Source organism: Nematolebias whitei, chromosome 4 (assembly GCF_014905685.2).
Source record: "Nematolebias whitei isolate Nwh7 chromosome 4, NemWhi1, whole genome shotgun sequence".
NCBI classification, from domain to species: domain Eukaryota; kingdom Metazoa; phylum Chordata; class Actinopteri; order Cyprinodontiformes; family Rivulidae; genus Nematolebias; species Nematolebias whitei.
In genome coordinates this window covers 39,165,394-39,182,546 of record NC_056501.1, presented here as the reverse complement: position 1 = coordinate 39,182,546, position 17,153 = coordinate 39,165,394, and the positions used below count along the sequence as shown (strand labels likewise).

The following is a 17,153-nucleotide window of genomic DNA, read 5'->3' as shown; positions in this document are numbered from 1 at the left end:
TCTACACAAGTTTATGAGAGTAAGTTTGCTGAACTTGATAAAATGTATCAACATCTTTCCCAACTTCAACAAAATACCACCGCCACTTTAAATCAAGTTTCTCACAGTGTAGCTGCCTTAGACAGCAAGATAATCAACTTAATTACTGCCACTCCTGTTAACCCACCTTCTGTTCCCAACCTGTCTCCAAGTCCTGTGTTGCCATTCAGAGAACCAGATCTGAGACCTTCTGAACATTTTGAAGGTAATATCAGTCTATGTGGGGGATTTTTGCTCCAATGCAACTTGGCCTTTGCTCGCTCCCCATCTCTGTTTCCGAATGATTACGCTAAAATAACTTACATTGTTTCAGCATTAAAGGGAAAAGCTCTCCGTTGGGCCCAAGCGTTTCTAAGTGCCCATTCTCATGATTCTCCAACTTCTCAAGCTTTCATTCAAGAATTCCAACATGTATTCGACCATCCACTTCACCAGGAGGCGGCCACAAAACAGCTATTATCACTACGACAAGGAAGTGAGTCGGCAGCCGATCACTCTGTGGACTTTCGTATTGTGGCTGAGGAGGCTGGATGGGACGAACTAGCATTAAGTGGTACATATATTAATTCTTTAAATGAGAACATAAAGGACCAGCTTGCCTCCCGGGATGAACCCGGGAGCTTGGATGAATTAATCACTCTCTCTATCCGCATCGACAACAGAATAAAGGAACGTAGAAAGGAAAGAAACTACGTTACCCATAATCCTCAGCATGTTTTTTTCGGTCAACCGAGAATAACAACACCAGAACTTCCTCATCGCCTGAGTCTGAGTCTGAACCTGAACCGATGCAGGTGGGGAGGACCCAGCTATCTCCTGAGGAAAGACAGAGACGATATGCCACGAAGGTCTGCATCTACTGCGGTAACAAGGGACACTTTGTCACCACTTGTCCTGTACGGGGAAACGGACCGGCTCGGCAGTAAAACGGGGGACGCCGCCAAGTTCATCCCAAATCTCCCCTGCCTCGTTTCTGTCTGTAACTGCTACCATACTTCATGATCAAATTAAATTGCCCGTTTCTGCTCTTATCGATTCTGGTGCAGAACAAAGTCTGATCTCCAGAGACATAGTGGAACAACTCCAACTCCCCACCATACCACTCACCTCATCTCACTCCATCACAGGGCTAACTGGACAACATCTTGCCCAAATCACTCACAAGGACTCGGATCTTCACGTTGTTGTCTCTGGCAATCATCATGAGCTGGGTGAGTTTCTTGTCTTTGATTCACCCATATCTCAGTTAATTTTTGGGTATCCCTGGCTCACCAAACACAACCCCATTTTTAATTGGTCAGAATGTCGTTTAGAGAGTTGGAGCAAGGATTGTTTAATGTCCCGTCTTAAAATGGCTGTCTCTACTCCCGTTAAAGGGAGGGAACCCCCCGATGATATCGATTTAACTAAGGTTCCCCCAGTTTACCATAGCCTGGCCCACGTTTTCAGTAAGAGTAAAGCCTTGACACTACCCCCGCACAGACCTTACGACTGTGCTATTGAACTCCTTCCTGATGCTACATTTCCATCCAGTCGGTTACATAACCTTTCAGGCCCCAAAAATGAGTCTATGAAAGATTACATCAAAGACTCCTTAGCATCCAGTATAATCCGCCCCTCCACTTCTCCACTAGGGGCAGGGATTTTTTTTGTAGACAAGAAAGATAAGACCCTCAGACCCTGTATTGATTATCGAGGATTAAATGCAATCACTGTAAAGAATAAATACCACCTTCCACTAATTGATTCAGTTCACGATCAGTTCCATTCTGCAACCATATTCGCCAAGCTAGACTTACACAATGCGTACCATTTGGTAAGAATAAAGGAGGGGGACGAATGGAAGACTGCTTTTAAGACCCCCCTTGGACACTTTGAATATTTGGTGATGCCTTTCGGACTCACAAATGCACCCGCTGTTTTCCAGGCTCTCATTAATGATGTCCTACGAGATTTTTTGGATGACTTTGTTTTTGTCTACTTAGATGATATTTTGATCTACTCCCGTGATGAAAGAGTACATGTTAACCATGTTAAGGCTGTACTACAGCGTTTGTATGAGAATCAACTATTTGTAAAAGCCGAAAAGTGTGAGTTTCATGTAACCTCTGTCCCCTTCTTGGGTTTCATTTTGGAGAAGGGACAGTTTCGTGCAGACCCAGAGAAGGTCCGAGTTGTCACTGACTGGCCAGTCCCTAAAGACTGCAAACAACTCCAGTGGTTCCTAGGCTTCGCCAACTTCTATAGACGGTTCATTCAAGATTACAGCCGGATTGCTGCTCCCCTCACTCAACTCACCTCCACATTAAAAACCTTTTGTTGGACTCCTGAGGCAGACACAGCGTTTGAGTTGAAAGCTCGTTTCTCCTCTGCTCCTATTTTGTGCCACCCTGACCCCAAGAGGCAATTTATTGTAGAGGTTGATGCCTCGGATCTCGGTGTTGGGGCAGTCCTGTCCCAACGTTCAGACGCAGACAACAAGGTCCATCCCTGTGCCTTTTTCTCTCGGCGACTATCCCCAGCTGAAAAGAACTATGACGTGGGCAATCGTGAACTATTGGCTATCAAATTGGCTCTGGAAGAATGGAGACACTGGCTCGAGGGTTCCGAAACACCTTTTGTTATTTGGACTGACCATAAAAATCTAGCCTACTTGCAGAACGCTAAGAGACTAAACCCCAGACAAGCCCGATGGTCCTTTTTTTTTGCCAGATTCAATTTTTCCATAACATACATACCCGGTTCTAAAAACGTTAAACCCGATGCTCTCTCCAGACAATTTTCACCCTCAGGTTCTCCCAAGACCAACTCAAGCATTCTCCCGTCCACTTGCTTCATAGGGACCCTGACCTGGGATATCGAAAACGCCATCAGATTGGCACAAGCTTCTGAACCTGGCTCTGGACCACAAGGAAGGAGGTTTATCTCCAAATCAGTTATTGGTAAGGTACTGGACTGGGTCCATAACCATCGCTTTACCTGCCATCCCAGAGTCACACGTATGATTGCCTTCTGTAAAAGACATTTCTGGTGGCCAACTCTGTATCCTGATATCACAGACTTTGTCTCTGCCTGTTCAACATGTGCGCGAAACAAGAATGGAAATCAACAGCCTGCCAGTCTCCTACAGCCTTTACCCATCCCAAGTCGTCCCTGGTCACACATCTCTCTGGAATTCGTCACTGGTCTCCCGCCCTCTGAAGGTAACACTGTCATTCTTACTATCATTGACAGATTTTCCAAGTCTGCACACTTCGTCCCTCTACCCAAATTACCCACCGCTTTGGAGACCGCTCAGCTGATGGTCACCCACGTTTTTCGCCTTCACGGCATCCCCCTGGACATCCTGTCGGACCGTGGACCCCAGATCATTTCTCAGGTCTGGAAGGCATTCTGTACTACCCTCGGATCTAAGGTTGGTCTCACTTCTGGTCATCACCCCCAGTCTAATGGTCAATCCGAAAGGTGTAACCAAGAACTTGAAACATCATTATGCTGTGTCATCAATAACAATCCCACATCCTGGTGCAAACATTTACCTTGTGTCGAATATGCTCACAACTGTCACACCTCCTCTGCCACTGGTTTTTCTCGCTTTGAAATTTCACTAGGCTACAACCCTCCCTTGTTCCCCAACGATGAATCTGAAGCCTTGGTCCCCTCCGTCCAACACCACCTCCGACGTTGTCACAAGATATGGAACCAGACCAGAAGAGCCTTAATGCGTAACGCCCACCGGAAAAAAAAGGTTTGCCGACAGGCACCGTTCATCCGCACCCTCGTATAATGTAGGACAGAAAGTATGGCTCTCCACCAGAGATATTCATTTAAAGGACTTTCCGAGGAAACTCTCCCCTAGGTTCATCGGGCCTTTTCCCATGGAGAGAATCATAAATCCCTCTGCTGTGAGGTTCCGTCTGCCCTCTTCCATGAAGGTCTACCCGACCTTTCATGTGTCGCAGATCAAACCTGTGGGTGTCAGCTCCCTCAACCCTCCAACTGACCCCCCCACCACCCGCCCGGCTGGTTGACAACGACCCGGTTTACACCGTTAGGCGGATCCTGGACGTTTGTCGCCAAGGCCGTGGTTTCCGATACCTAGTGGACTGGGAGGGATACGGCCCGGAGGAGAGATCATGGATACCCAGGTCGTATATTTTGGACCCTTCTCTCATAACCTCTTTTTACAGGGACCACCCTGAGAAGCGACTGAAATCGCCTGGAGGCAATGTTTAAGGAGGGGGTACTGAGGCATTTCAGCTACTGCTGCTTCTGTTTTTTTTTTCCTTGATTGGTTGGCAGCACTAATCATACTCACTTGCTACAGATGACTCATCTGCTCACTGGCTTTATAAGGATTCACTGTGGATCAGGACTTCGCTGAAGCAACGCTTATGTTTGGTAAAAGCAGCTCAGCCTGAACTTAGCCTTGGTTATCTGTGCCTGTTAATGTTTGTTTGTTTTATTTACCTGCCTCCTGAGAAACACTCCCCTGAGAGCAACTCACCTGAGACCATCTGCACGCTGCCTGTCTGCCTCCTCCACAAACCTGTAAATATTCACCTGTACACCTGCACCTGTAAATACACCTGGAACCTGGAAACTTGCCTTCAGAGCTGAAGACTCTGCACCCACCTGTAAGAAGACATTGCACTCCAACTTACCTGACGAATCTGCTCCACAGAAAACTAATCCTCGTTCTTACCACTTTCAGATCCCGAACCCATCCTTCCCTGGTTTAAATAACATATTTTTATAAACTTTTCTGAGCCTGCTGTTCTGGGTTTACCCACATTGACCTTGTTTAAAACCTGATAGTCTGCTCTGTGGTACAGAGTCCTGATGACTCCTAACTTGTGCTCCAAAGGGTGATGGGAGTCAAACTGCAAATATTGGTCTGTGTGGGTGGGTTTGCGATACACCTCAGTTTGCAAATGTCCTCTATCAGAGACTGAGACCTGACAGTCCAAGAAAGCCAATCTGCCATTTTTTACATCTTCTCGTGTGAACTTGATGCATTTATTCACAGAGTTGATGTGGTCAGTAAAATGTTAGACTTCCTAGGATTTAATTTTAACCCAGGTGTCGTCAACATACCTGAACCAATGACTTGGTGGTGTCCCTGAAAAGGACGTCATGGCTCTCTTTTCTACCTCCTTCATGTACAGGTTGGCAACAATAGGAGAAACTGGAGACCCCATAGCACACCCATTTTTCTGCCTATAATATTGCTCCCCATATGTAAAGTAGGTTGACTGCAGGCATTTGGTGTTAAAGTATTTTCTTCGACAGCTACGTAGCGAAGCTACATGCTAACTACTGCCGGCTTGCCATAGCGTTGCCGTATTCGGATGCATGCGCAAAACAAAGTGTTCCGTCGAAAGTTTTTGGGGGGTTTTCCATCGCAAGTTAAAGTAAGCATTAGTTAGCTTTAGAGAAACCTGCTCTCTGATTTGTAAAAGACTGCTGTGTTGTGTGATTTTAATGCAAGACCCTCTGATCAAAGCCACCGACTCATTTTGTGTCAGAATAAGAATCAGAATAAGTTTTATTATCATTGCACCAAGATACAACGAGAACATGTACATGTAGTCGTCCGAAAGATGGACGAAGTTCACGAAGCTGCTACTGCACTGAGCGCAGCCTTCTTATCCTTATCAGATAATAATCTTATATAGAAAAAGGGGGAGAAACATGAGGGTAGATAGTAGTATTACAAAAAAAAAGATCTTTCACATCTTGTCTATCAGGACACGATTGAGACATCAAAAACACCCTACCAGCAAACACAACTAAAACATGATTACATTTGCATTTGACCTCAAGGTGTTGAGATTTGTCCATGAGCGTTTTTTTCAGATCGGCCACAGTTTCTGAAGATGTTGTTTCAGCCAGCAGTTCTGATAAGCTTGCACAGAAAGTTCTCGGGGTGTGTGTGTGTGTGTGTGCGATAGATGAAGCTTTTGTCCTTGGTTACCCATGTCCCAGGAGAAATTTGATAGTCGGCCCATCTCCCAGGCCATCGGGGAGTGAATTTCAGATAAGCTTGATTGTTGTTTTTCTTGGAAAAAAGATTACTTTATTCCAGCCTTGAGTCCATCTGGGCGTTCTGGTTCCGAAAATGCCTAATTGTGAGATTCCATTCCACTGATCCATGCTACGAGTCTCCCTCAAGGTCGAACCCACCATGCTGACGAGTCCCAGAAGCCGGAGGTGGCCTGCGATTCTCATAAATTGCCTCCACCTTACGGTTTTGCTCGTAAACCAGATGATTTAAAGTTCCTACTACAAGGACCAAACCTTCACACTGACTCTGAAGCTTTTCCATGGCCGAAACTGCTGCCAATGTCTTCTTCAAAAGTCGATAAAACAGAGCCCCGCGATGCCAAAAACAGAGTTCTTGCTATCATAAAACCAAATATGTAAACAGCTTCAACATCCTCCTGAGACAGGACTGAGAGGCACATCAGCTGCCATACTCCCCACAGATCCATGACATGCCCCACAACGTGAGTCTCAGCTAGACACGTCGGTTCTCCAGGACCTTGTCGCTTTGATGAAAAAAATCTCATCAATAGAGTTGAATGCCCAAGATACCAAATCCATAATCTTCTTAATTTATCCTGATGCATGTTCAATAATCCAAGTAGAAAAATCTAAAAAGTTCAATCTGGTCCACTGGACATTCAAAAAAACAAACAAAAAAAAAGCAAAAAAATGTAGATACGTTTCGTCTTTCATCCTGTAGTGAACTAAGCCTCCGGTCAAGACCTGCCTCTGAAGACCTTCATGGGACAGGAACTGTTATTTCATTGATTTGAATCCAGAAATACAAATTAGCTCATCCAGAGTCTTTCTAATTGTATCCTGAACTAATCAATTGAAAGAACACTCTCTTTTTTATATTATCATTACTATTTTACAATATCTTGATAATCAAGTGTGTTTAGTTCATACCATTTTAAATGTTGAAATGAACCACTCATTTTAAATCAACTGTGAAACAGTATTAATGATTTTTAATCCTCATTCAAAGTAGAAATCAAGTTAAATGTCTGTTACAAAGTAATTATGCATTTTTGATCTTCTGTCTGAAATGAGAGAGTGATGTCTGTCAAAAGTCGGAGACAGTCGCAAACAAGTTTATTGGAACGAACTGTCATGTTTTTAAACCTCTCAGACAGAAACAAGAAAAATGGCACCTGTAAGTCTGTAATTTCTCCAAAACATTTCTCTGTCTATTCCCTAAACATCTCCGCTGTTTTTCTGACTTGTAATGACCCTCTGACGTCACTAAAACCACACCCCTGTTGGTTCTTTCAACCAATCAGGACTTCCCAAAAGTGACCGGAAGCAGAACTCTTTAAAAGTCGACTCTTCCTAGTTCCAGTAGTGCGGAGGGAAAGTGCTAGTTCTGAACGTTCTAGTTGGGAGAAGTTCAGGAGAAAGTTCTTAAGAGTGTTCTGATGGAGTTCGGCTGGAGTTCTTGTCGGAGCCACGACGCCTCGCTGTGGCTCCACCCGGCGAGTGCCCTATAACTTCTGAGGAGGTTTGTTCTGTGGAACGGATTATCTCGCGACTTCTGCCGAGTCGCAGCCGCCCTGAGGAGACGCTGAAAGGTAGTGTGCCAGGGACCTCTTGACCGCAGCTGATTCATCCTCTGCCAAGGTAAACAGTCGTCATGAGCTTCACTACCAGTGTACCGCGGGCGAGCTGCGCTTGAAAAGAGCGTGTAGTTCTGGTTTACAGACATACATCCTCATCCATCTTTTCTCTCCATTTAAACTCCTTCATTTATCATCTTTAAACTCTTCTATCTTGCCAGTAATTAATCCAGATATCTTCCGAAATGTCTGTTGTTTTTATTAAGTAAAACGTGCCAAGTTTTATTAATCAGAGCCGATCAGTCTAGTCAAGTGTACAATGTTTTGATGTTAAATTTTGATTCTGTTAATAAATGACCACATTTATTTTGATGGGTCAAAGAAAATTAAAGTCTCATGTCACTGATTAAACCGTCTCCAACATAGTACCTCTGTCACATATCTGTCAAGTAGCTCGAAAAAGTGAGAATCCATTATTAAATATTGATTGTAGTGGAGCTCTTAAGCTAACTGAAGCTAACTGAAGCTAACCTAGCCCTATCTCACTACAATCCGAAAGACTTCTTCAGTCTGAGGTGCTGTATTCAGCTCAGTCTCTTAAATAGCACCTTCTCAGAGTGGATCAACCAGTTTGCTGCTGACAACCAAAACCAGCTGCTCACATGGTCAAGAAGGACCATGAGCCTTTTTGAGTAGTGTCTGTCTTTTTTATTCGATACTGACTTTTTATTGAGTTAAAATCTATCAAAATATTTTTGTCAAAAAAAGTACAGTATGCAGTTAAACCATTTCTGTCCAAGTTCTATAGGTCGTATCAGATTTATTTGGTGGAAAGTCAAGATCGTGAGCGCACCATCTCAAGATCCTAACCGTCTCATGCCAGCCATTCTGGTTAAGAAAAAGTAACCAAAGTTTCAGTGATAAAATAATCCACTGACTACCCCATTTGAATTCCATCCATCCATCCATTATCTTTACCCGCTTATTCCATTTTGGGTCACGGGGGTCGCTGGTGCCCATGTCCAGCAATCACTGTACGAGGGACGGGGTACACCCTGGACGGGTTGCAAGTCCATCACAGGGCCACATAGAGACAAATGAGACAAACAACCATTCACTCTCTCATTCACACCTAGAGACAATTTAGAGTTACCAATTAGCCTAACATGCATGTTTTTGGTCTGTGGGAGGAAACTTGAGTACCCGGAGAAAACCCACGCATGCACGGAGAGAACATGCAAACTCCACCTAGAAAGGCCCCTGGACTGGGGTTTGAACCAAGGACCTGCTCGCTGAGAGGCAGCAGCTCTACCGGTTGAGCCACCGTGCCCCCCCCCCCCTCCTATTTGAATTGTTTCTTAATATTTTTTTATCCCCTAAGTTTGTCTGACTTTGGCAGTCTCTTGATGAAGTAGCTATTTCTATTTCTTTCCATCTTGTTTGATAATCTGTGTTACACCAACAAATAGAGGTTGAACGAGTATATAATTTTTAAACTCGACATTAACATAATAAAACCCGAGTAGAACTTGAGTATTTGATGACGTCATAGATCTCAAGATACAAAAATAAATAAATAAATAAAACTGCAAAAAAAGGTAATTATTTACAAAAAAAAAGACCAACAAAACATTGGGAGTGTATATTATGCTCCTACCATTTATCATACTGCAAATAAGTCACAGGAAAAAAATAAACTATTAGTTATTATTATTAAACTGCAAACGTGAAGAAACATGCAGCATGTCAAAAACGAAACTTAAACCGAAACTAATTCTGGTTCAGTGGATTGGACCCGGTGTTACACCATACTCTGTGACCTGCAACAGTGCAACACCACCCCCTACGGTCATACGGTGGTCACATAATATGACGTCACTACGGATACTCGACGTAACATTTTTAACCTCAATAGATGTCCTAGCAATCGATGTGTAGATTACTCGATTACTCTGTTAATGCCCTACCAGCAAACCAAAATCTTAAACTGAGCAGCGATATAAGTCTTTTATACATGGAAAGGCTTCCCTTCCTTTTTCTTTTGACATCTGCAGAGTTTGATATGTTAACCTTGGTCTTTTCCCTGCCAAATAAATCTAGAAATTAATTTATCCCATTCATCAAACTGTTTGTCTGTTATTTCAGTTGGAAGGTGTTGTATAATGTCATCTTTTATGCTATGCTCTGACATGAAATATTTATCTGTGTATGGTAAAAACTACAAAATCATGATGTACGTCATAGAAGTTCATGATGTGCGTAACTCCTTGTACAAAAAAACCAGAGACTGTTGCTATCTTGCTGGAACAGACCACATTCAGCTGGGGCAGTGGCCAAAAAATGAGACCATGTCAGACCACACCCAGGAACATCGACTGACCCAGAGAACAACATCACGATAAGGAAATCCCAATGTAACTGATAACGCTGTATTTAAATGAAGCAAAGACATTTGTAACTCAGACGTGTTTTTGATGGATGTAAGGTGCATGTGAGACCGTCTCCCTTTCCAGCGCTGTAAAGGTAAAATAAATATTTGTCTGAATTCAGAACCACTTCTCAGGCTGTGTTTTTGACTCGGTCTTCCTTGCACTGCACAATCTCGAGTTGAGGCAGTTTTGAGCTAAATGCCTTTTAGGTTGTTGTCATAGTCTGAAGACCTCAACAAAGGGTTTAGAACAAAAAAAGCACCTTAGGCAAAATATTAATCTTGACCATATCAATACGTGACTCGAAACTTAGAATTGGTATCAAAGTCCATCTTTTAATGTCCTCATTTATTTTATGGCACAAGGGCTTAAAATTTATATCATAAAGCGTACATAATTCATTTGTGATATTTACACTACGATACTTAATATTATCTGCATCCCAACTCAAATTAAATTTAGACTTCAATTATAGATTAGGCTTATTAATTAAAGTTTAAAATCCGAGTTTTTGGGATAGTAAGTTTATAGTCTGAGACTAAAATAAAATTATCTAAATAAGCTAACAAATTAGGAAGAAAAGTATTTGGATCTGTCAGATACACTGCCTGGCCCACAAAAAAGTTGCCACCTGGATTTAACTAAGCAAATAGGTACAAGCATCCTATTGGATAATTACTTTATAGGTGATTATCTTTCAGCTGGCAACAAGTTATTTAACCCCAACTGGTGCAATGAATTGCTTCTCATTTCTTAAACAGCCATGCTGAAAGACAGGTGGGTGACCTGGACTCTGACCTTATACGGCTTTGAGTTCCAGACAACCTCGCCCCACGTCAGAAATTTTATTTGTTGCAGCAGCTAGTTTCACCTCACAGGCTTTTAAGCGTTCCTGTGATGTATGACATTCACTTTGTAAACATACGCCTTGTTCGACCACGCTGCTTTTTCCAATCTGCACTCATTCAGAGCTTTTGATGTGAGCTGCGACTGTTGTTGTAGCACCTCATTGACTGAAAACAGTGTTTGGCACTTAACCTGTCCCTCCCTCATCTTCTCCTCATATGAGTGAGCTTGTAATGACAGCTGAGCTTGTGAGAGCTCTGTCACGTTGTAACTCATTCTCACGGGTCTCCTGATCAATTTTAGACTGTGCCATGAGTTTGAGGTACTCCTCTTTTTCACTGTTTAACCGTATTTCAAGGTCGTCAGCCTTGTTTACCACAGCATAGAATGTTGCTTTCAATAAGAGCGCCAATTTAGCCAGTTGGTCATAGCTTGACTTTGTTCGGGCTGTAGAGGTAACACTTTCTGCAACATCCTTCAGCTCGTCCAATAACTCTTTTGAGTTCATGCTGTCCACCTGTTCATATGGATTTAAGGATTCTGTGAGCAGCGTCAACGCTCTCTCTAACCAATCCATCACACAAGGATCAATATTCTTTTCTGTCACATCTGCCATGGTTATTCACTGTTCAGCACTTATCTGGTTAAACAGTTGCCAACTTCAGATATTTTAACAGGTAAATATGTGTATTCAAGTGAGCAGTGAGTTTCACACACTATTTTAGCTCTGGATTCACTCAACAGTATTGTCATAAGTCAACTTCTTGAAATGAATGGGCACTTAATTGTAAGATTCACCCCAATGCATGAATATTTTAAGTAAATGCCTCCGTCTGGCAGTGTTATTTAATGTGCTTATTTCTAACAGATACAAGAACCAGGCCTATTTCAGTGTTCATTCACCCTAAAGCACTTAAAATTAAATAAACCTGCAATTTTTCTAAAAGTCTCATAGCAACTTTAGTTTTCAAACGCTTTTTAAGCAGTTCTATATACCAGAAATTCGCTATTTAAAACAGTCACTCTTAAACCAGGCTGGATGAACAAAAAAGAAAAGGAAAAAAAATGAAATAAATGATCAGTCTCCCTTCAGGAAAACTGTTATACTCCTCTTTCAACAGCAGGTGGTGGTGTAAGCTTATTTATACCAGCAGAAGTCTATGACAATTTCCTGTGGATTGTTCCGTTATATCCGGTGTTAGCCGTTAGATAAGACGTAGCACACTGTCAAATCAGCATTTTCTGAACGGATTTAAAGCTTAAAGGAGGCGTCGTTTTAACAAGCACGACTATTTGCATGAAACATGAGTTTTGGGAACAGTGGCAGGCTTCATTTAGCGATTTTAAACACAGAGGAGGCTTCGGTTGAACCGAGATTCATTTCCGGGGTCACGTGACTTCATAGACACGTGAGCAACTGGGTGGGCTTTACAATCTGACATCAGAGGGAGTGAACGCAGACACGTCACCTGTTTCACAGCGAATCAGAGCGACCCAAACAGCGGTTTTCAACCAATCACAGCTCGTGATTCCAGCTAGCAGTGTTAGCAGTTAGCCTGAAAAAGTCCGGTCAACTATCGCCCATTAAACTTAAAAAATGCACAATTTACTGTTAAAAATGTAACGAATCAGCATTTAACAGTGGTCTGAGACGGCGCTCAGCTTTAAAACAGCGTTTTCCATCTAAAACACCACTCGTACAAGGAATCAGAACCGAGTCGGACAGCAGAACCGGGTCAGACAAAACCCGTTTCTCTGCCACCGTTTAAACAGAATAAAGCGTTTTTCCACAGCATGCGAGCATCAGTTACACAACAGATGTACAAATTTCAGCTTTAAAATGAACACATTGACATTACTTTCAGCTCTCTGAACACCACAAGCAGAATCATGCTGTATCCAGCTCAAACCTCGGACCTTTTCATGGCAACACTCAGCGTCCATCTCAATGACACAGACTCCGTCACATATAATTCACACCTCTTTAAACATTTGTACGGCCACAAAATGTCTAAAGGGGAGGATAGGTCCTAAATTATCTCTTTTAGAGACCGTGCGGGTTGCGAGAAGCTCTTTAGAGACCACGTCGGGCCACCAGAATGTAGTGATGTAAGAGGCTAGGTTAGCTTGGTGAGCTTTGAGTTCCACTACAGTCAATTTTTAATAACGGGTTCTCACTTTTTCAAGCTACTTGACAGATATGTGACAGAGTTACTGTGTTGTCGATGGTTTAATCAGTGACATGAGACGTTAATTTTCTTTGACCCATCAAAATAAATGTGGTTATTTATTAACAGAATCAAAATTTAACATCAAAACATTGTACACTTGACTATACTGATCGGCTCTGATTAATAAAACTTGGCACGTTTTACTTAATAAAAACAACAGACATTTCTGAAGATATCTGGATTAATTACTGGCAAGATAGAAGTTTAAAGATGGGAAATGAAGGAGTTTAAATGGAGAGAAAATGATGGATGAGGAAAGTGTGTTGACAGGGAATGGCACCCTTCATCCGACCCCAGCTCAGCCCCGGTACACTACGTAGTGAAGCGACTCGTTACCTTTGCAGAAGATAGGTCAGCTGCGGTACAGAGTTCCATTTCAACGCTACCTTTCAGCGTCTCCTTAGGATGGCTGAGAATCGTCCGAAGTAGTGACGGTACTCCGTTCAACAACACGCTCACCTCCCGGGTGAACTCACAGCAAGCTGTGAGTCCGTCAGAGGTTCCACTCAGATGTGGAAGGCTCCATAATCCCAACTCGTCTCAGAAGACTGAGTCTGAGAAAAACTCAGAAGAACTCCTAGGAACTCCAGCCAAACTCCATCAGAACCAGAAGAAGTCACGGAACCAACTCAACCAACTCTCTAATGGAACTAGGAAGTGTCAACTTTTAAAGAGTTCTGCTTCTGGTCACTTTTAGGAAGTCCTAATTGGTTGAAGGAACCAACAGGGGTGTGGTTTTAGTGATGTCAGAGGGTTATTACAAGTCGCGAAAAAATCAGAAATGTTTAGGAACGGTTAGTTACAGATGAGAAAATATTTTGGAGAAATGACAGACTTATAGGTGCCAGTTTTCTTGTTTCTGTCTGAGAGGTTTAAAAACATGACAGTTCGTTCCAATAAACTTGTTTTTGACTGTCTCCGACTTTTGACCGACATCACTCCTTCTCATTTCAGACAGAAGATCAAAAATGCATAATTACTTTGTAACATAGACATTTAACTTGATTTCCACTTTGAATGAGGATAAAAAATCATGAATACTGTTTCACAGTTGATTTAAAATGAGTGGTTCACTTCAACATTTAAAAATGGTATGAACTAAACACACTTTTGATTTATCAAGATATTGTAAAATAGTGATTATAATATAAAAGAAGAGTGTTCTTTCAATTGATTACTTCAGGATACAATTAGACAATCTCTGGATGAGCTAATTTGTATTTCTGGATTCAAATCAATGAAATAACAGTTCCTGTCCCATGAAGGTCCTCAGAGGCAGGTTTTGGTCGGAGGCCGAGTTCACTACAAGTATCTTTTCAAGGGTAATGGGACTGCATTCTCCAACTGAAAGACCAAATGTAGAAATGATCGGATTTAATGTGTACAGCGTGTACTTTTAATAAAGACATACAAAACATGTAAAAGCATTTCTGTTAAAGACAATGCTGAAACCACTTTTCTTTTGTCCCCCCCCCCCCCCCCAATTTGGCTTAGTATCTTGGTAGATCGGTAATGATGATGATGCATTTGACGATCATGACCAACTCTTTTTTTGGTATTATATTACTTAGCAAAACCCCCCAAAATTACACAAGCATGTTCCAAAGGTACCTTTTTTTTGACAGTGATGAAATGTTTGTTAACACAGAACTTGTTGAAAGCAGTTATGCTGCTAGTATCACAATGAAATGTACCTTCAATATCGATCAACCAGTTTCTCCAGTAGCAGATCGTTTGATTTTCTGTAGCCCTTTTGTTGCTGCCTTGCACAGAAAAACAAACTTCAAAAAGGGTGCACAGGTCCTGTGCCAGAAGTGGTCTCTTGTCACAAATGAGTCATAAAACAATTCAGTTTTTCTGCATCTCATCTAGCAAGCCAAGAGTCATTAAGCCTTCAACAAACATGTAAAAAAAGAGAATAAGGTCTTTTAGAAAATTCTTAACGGATTTATAATTGAACCATGCAGATATAGATATTACTTACTGTTCCAGTGCAGTGTGTACTCTTCCATTTACAAAGAAATCTGCAACAGATTGCACAAGCGAATCCTTCTCTTCCAGAGTAGAAACATGCCTTAATGCACCCACAATGCTAAGGCTGTCTGCAAACTCCATAATTGCATCATTTGCCTCCATGACTGTTGTTGTGTCCTTTATCTAAAAATACTAAAATATTATGTAAATTATGCAAGACTGAAATTAATCTGTGTGATCACTATCCACAATTTTGGGGATTGCTACCAACTTTGATCAGCTGCTCCCTGAATGAATGGTTACCAACTTCCTCTACTAGGGTGGGATGGGACGCTGTGCCACAAATCTGTTGATAAAGCCTTTCTGAGAAGTGTGGTCCAATGCATCCATAAGCAAACGGATATCATTATTCCGATCCATGTGTAAAGTTTGGACTCCAGTGCTTTAAAAAAATTTAAAAAGAATAATTAGTTATTTTACAATTTCCCATCCTTAAGATTGAAAAACAAAAGTTTTCCTGACCTTTAGTGTCCAAAGCCAAACGGTGGTCCTTCTCATGCCCCTCAAAGATATTTGACTGATGAATGGCCCTCATTAACAGCCTTAAGTACTCTCGTGTTGGACCACCTTCATCAACGGCCCCTTCAGATTTCTCATCCTCATCCACAAAAACAACATCCAGTTTTGCTGCTGGGTCAAACTGCCGTCTTTTGAAGGCATACAAGCTAGATTCTAAAATCCTGTCCCTGCACACATTTATTTGGTTGCTTGTTGGACAGACAGTCATGTTCACTTTGCTGGCCAATGTTTTTAGTATGATGTGGAAATCACTTCTGTAACATAAGAAAATTTAAATAATTATATGTAATGTTATGGTAAATTATGGTAACATCAATCTACGTTTTTTTTCCTAATGTTAAAACTAATTAATGTAGACACAATCGGGCTACACTAAACTCTAACATATCATTTTGACTTACTCATCCAAAGGCAACTCTTGTGGCTGTTGCAGAAACTGAGGTGGATCTTCTTGGTCTTCCAGGATAATTATAGATTGCTCAGTAAATGGATATGCCTGTGTCTGGTCCTCAATGGTAATTACTTGTGGAGCCTGGTTAGAGTATGGGGAGGGAGGCAGAGAAACCTCAGAAACATTTGACTGAACCTGAGTGGAGGGCTGGAACACAGGTGCCTGGCAGGAGAGCCAAGTTGATGGTGCTGAGGAACAGGGCATGGTTGACAGCACTTGGGCAGATGTTTGGGCAAGAGGTGCCTGGGCGGAGATTAAGGATGGCAGTGCTGTGGTAGATGGCAGGGTCTGCGGCAACTGGATGCCACTGGATGGTATATGGTCAAATACTCCATTATTCGCCTGCTCTGCAAATTTTTCCTGAAAAGCAAAATTATAAAACAAAAACACTGTCATTGAAATGAAGACTCTTAACTAAAACGAGACAAGGCATATTCTGGTTTGACACTTTTCTATAACTAATGACTTCACCTGAATATTCAGAGTTGAAATCCAAAGCACATAGAGTTGCTGATGTTGTTATGCCATGATCCATAAGTGAACCTGATGAGGTACTCTGAATTGGTCCAACAAAGTCAAACCAAAACCTAAAATAATACGAGATTTGTAATTTCACTCACTTGAAATTAAATACATTCTCTAAATGAACACAATACCTGGATTGGATCAGACACATTGAATCTTCTCATCTTGATAAAGCCATTCGAATATTTGAACTTAAACAACAGTCCACTTGAAGGTTCCGCACATTCTGCCATTCGCTGATGTCTTTCCTTAATTGCCTAAAACATGAGCACTAAATAAACCTTTAAATAATCAAGCACTGCTATCCTAAGAATTTAAAAGTTCTTACATTGTTGTTTCTGTCCTCCCAGGCCTTGTAACATTGATTTCTCCTTTCCTATTACAGTAATAAAAAATATTTGAAGAATAACGGCAAGAAAAAATATCAGTAACAAAGTAAATTACCTTTTCTTGGTCTGCTAACAAAGACTCTTCA

At 41.8% G+C, this 17,153-nt stretch overlaps 1 protein-coding gene across 1 annotated transcript in view; it reads left to right on the top strand.

Moving 5' to 3' along the window:
- Positions 1-4,070, top strand: part of LOC119408303 — a 16,309-nt gene extending 12,239 nt beyond the window's left edge. Inside the window, exons 3-5 of the mRNA XM_037675100.1 lie at positions 2,832-2,981; positions 3,243-3,418; positions 3,975-4,070. Coding sequence (XP_037531028.1) covers positions 2,832-2,981; positions 3,243-3,418; positions 3,975-4,070 — 422 coding nt within the window. The remainder of the gene's footprint in view (positions 1-2,831; positions 2,982-3,242; positions 3,419-3,974) is intronic.
- The last annotated feature ends 13,083 nt before the right edge of the window (positions 4,071-17,153 follow it).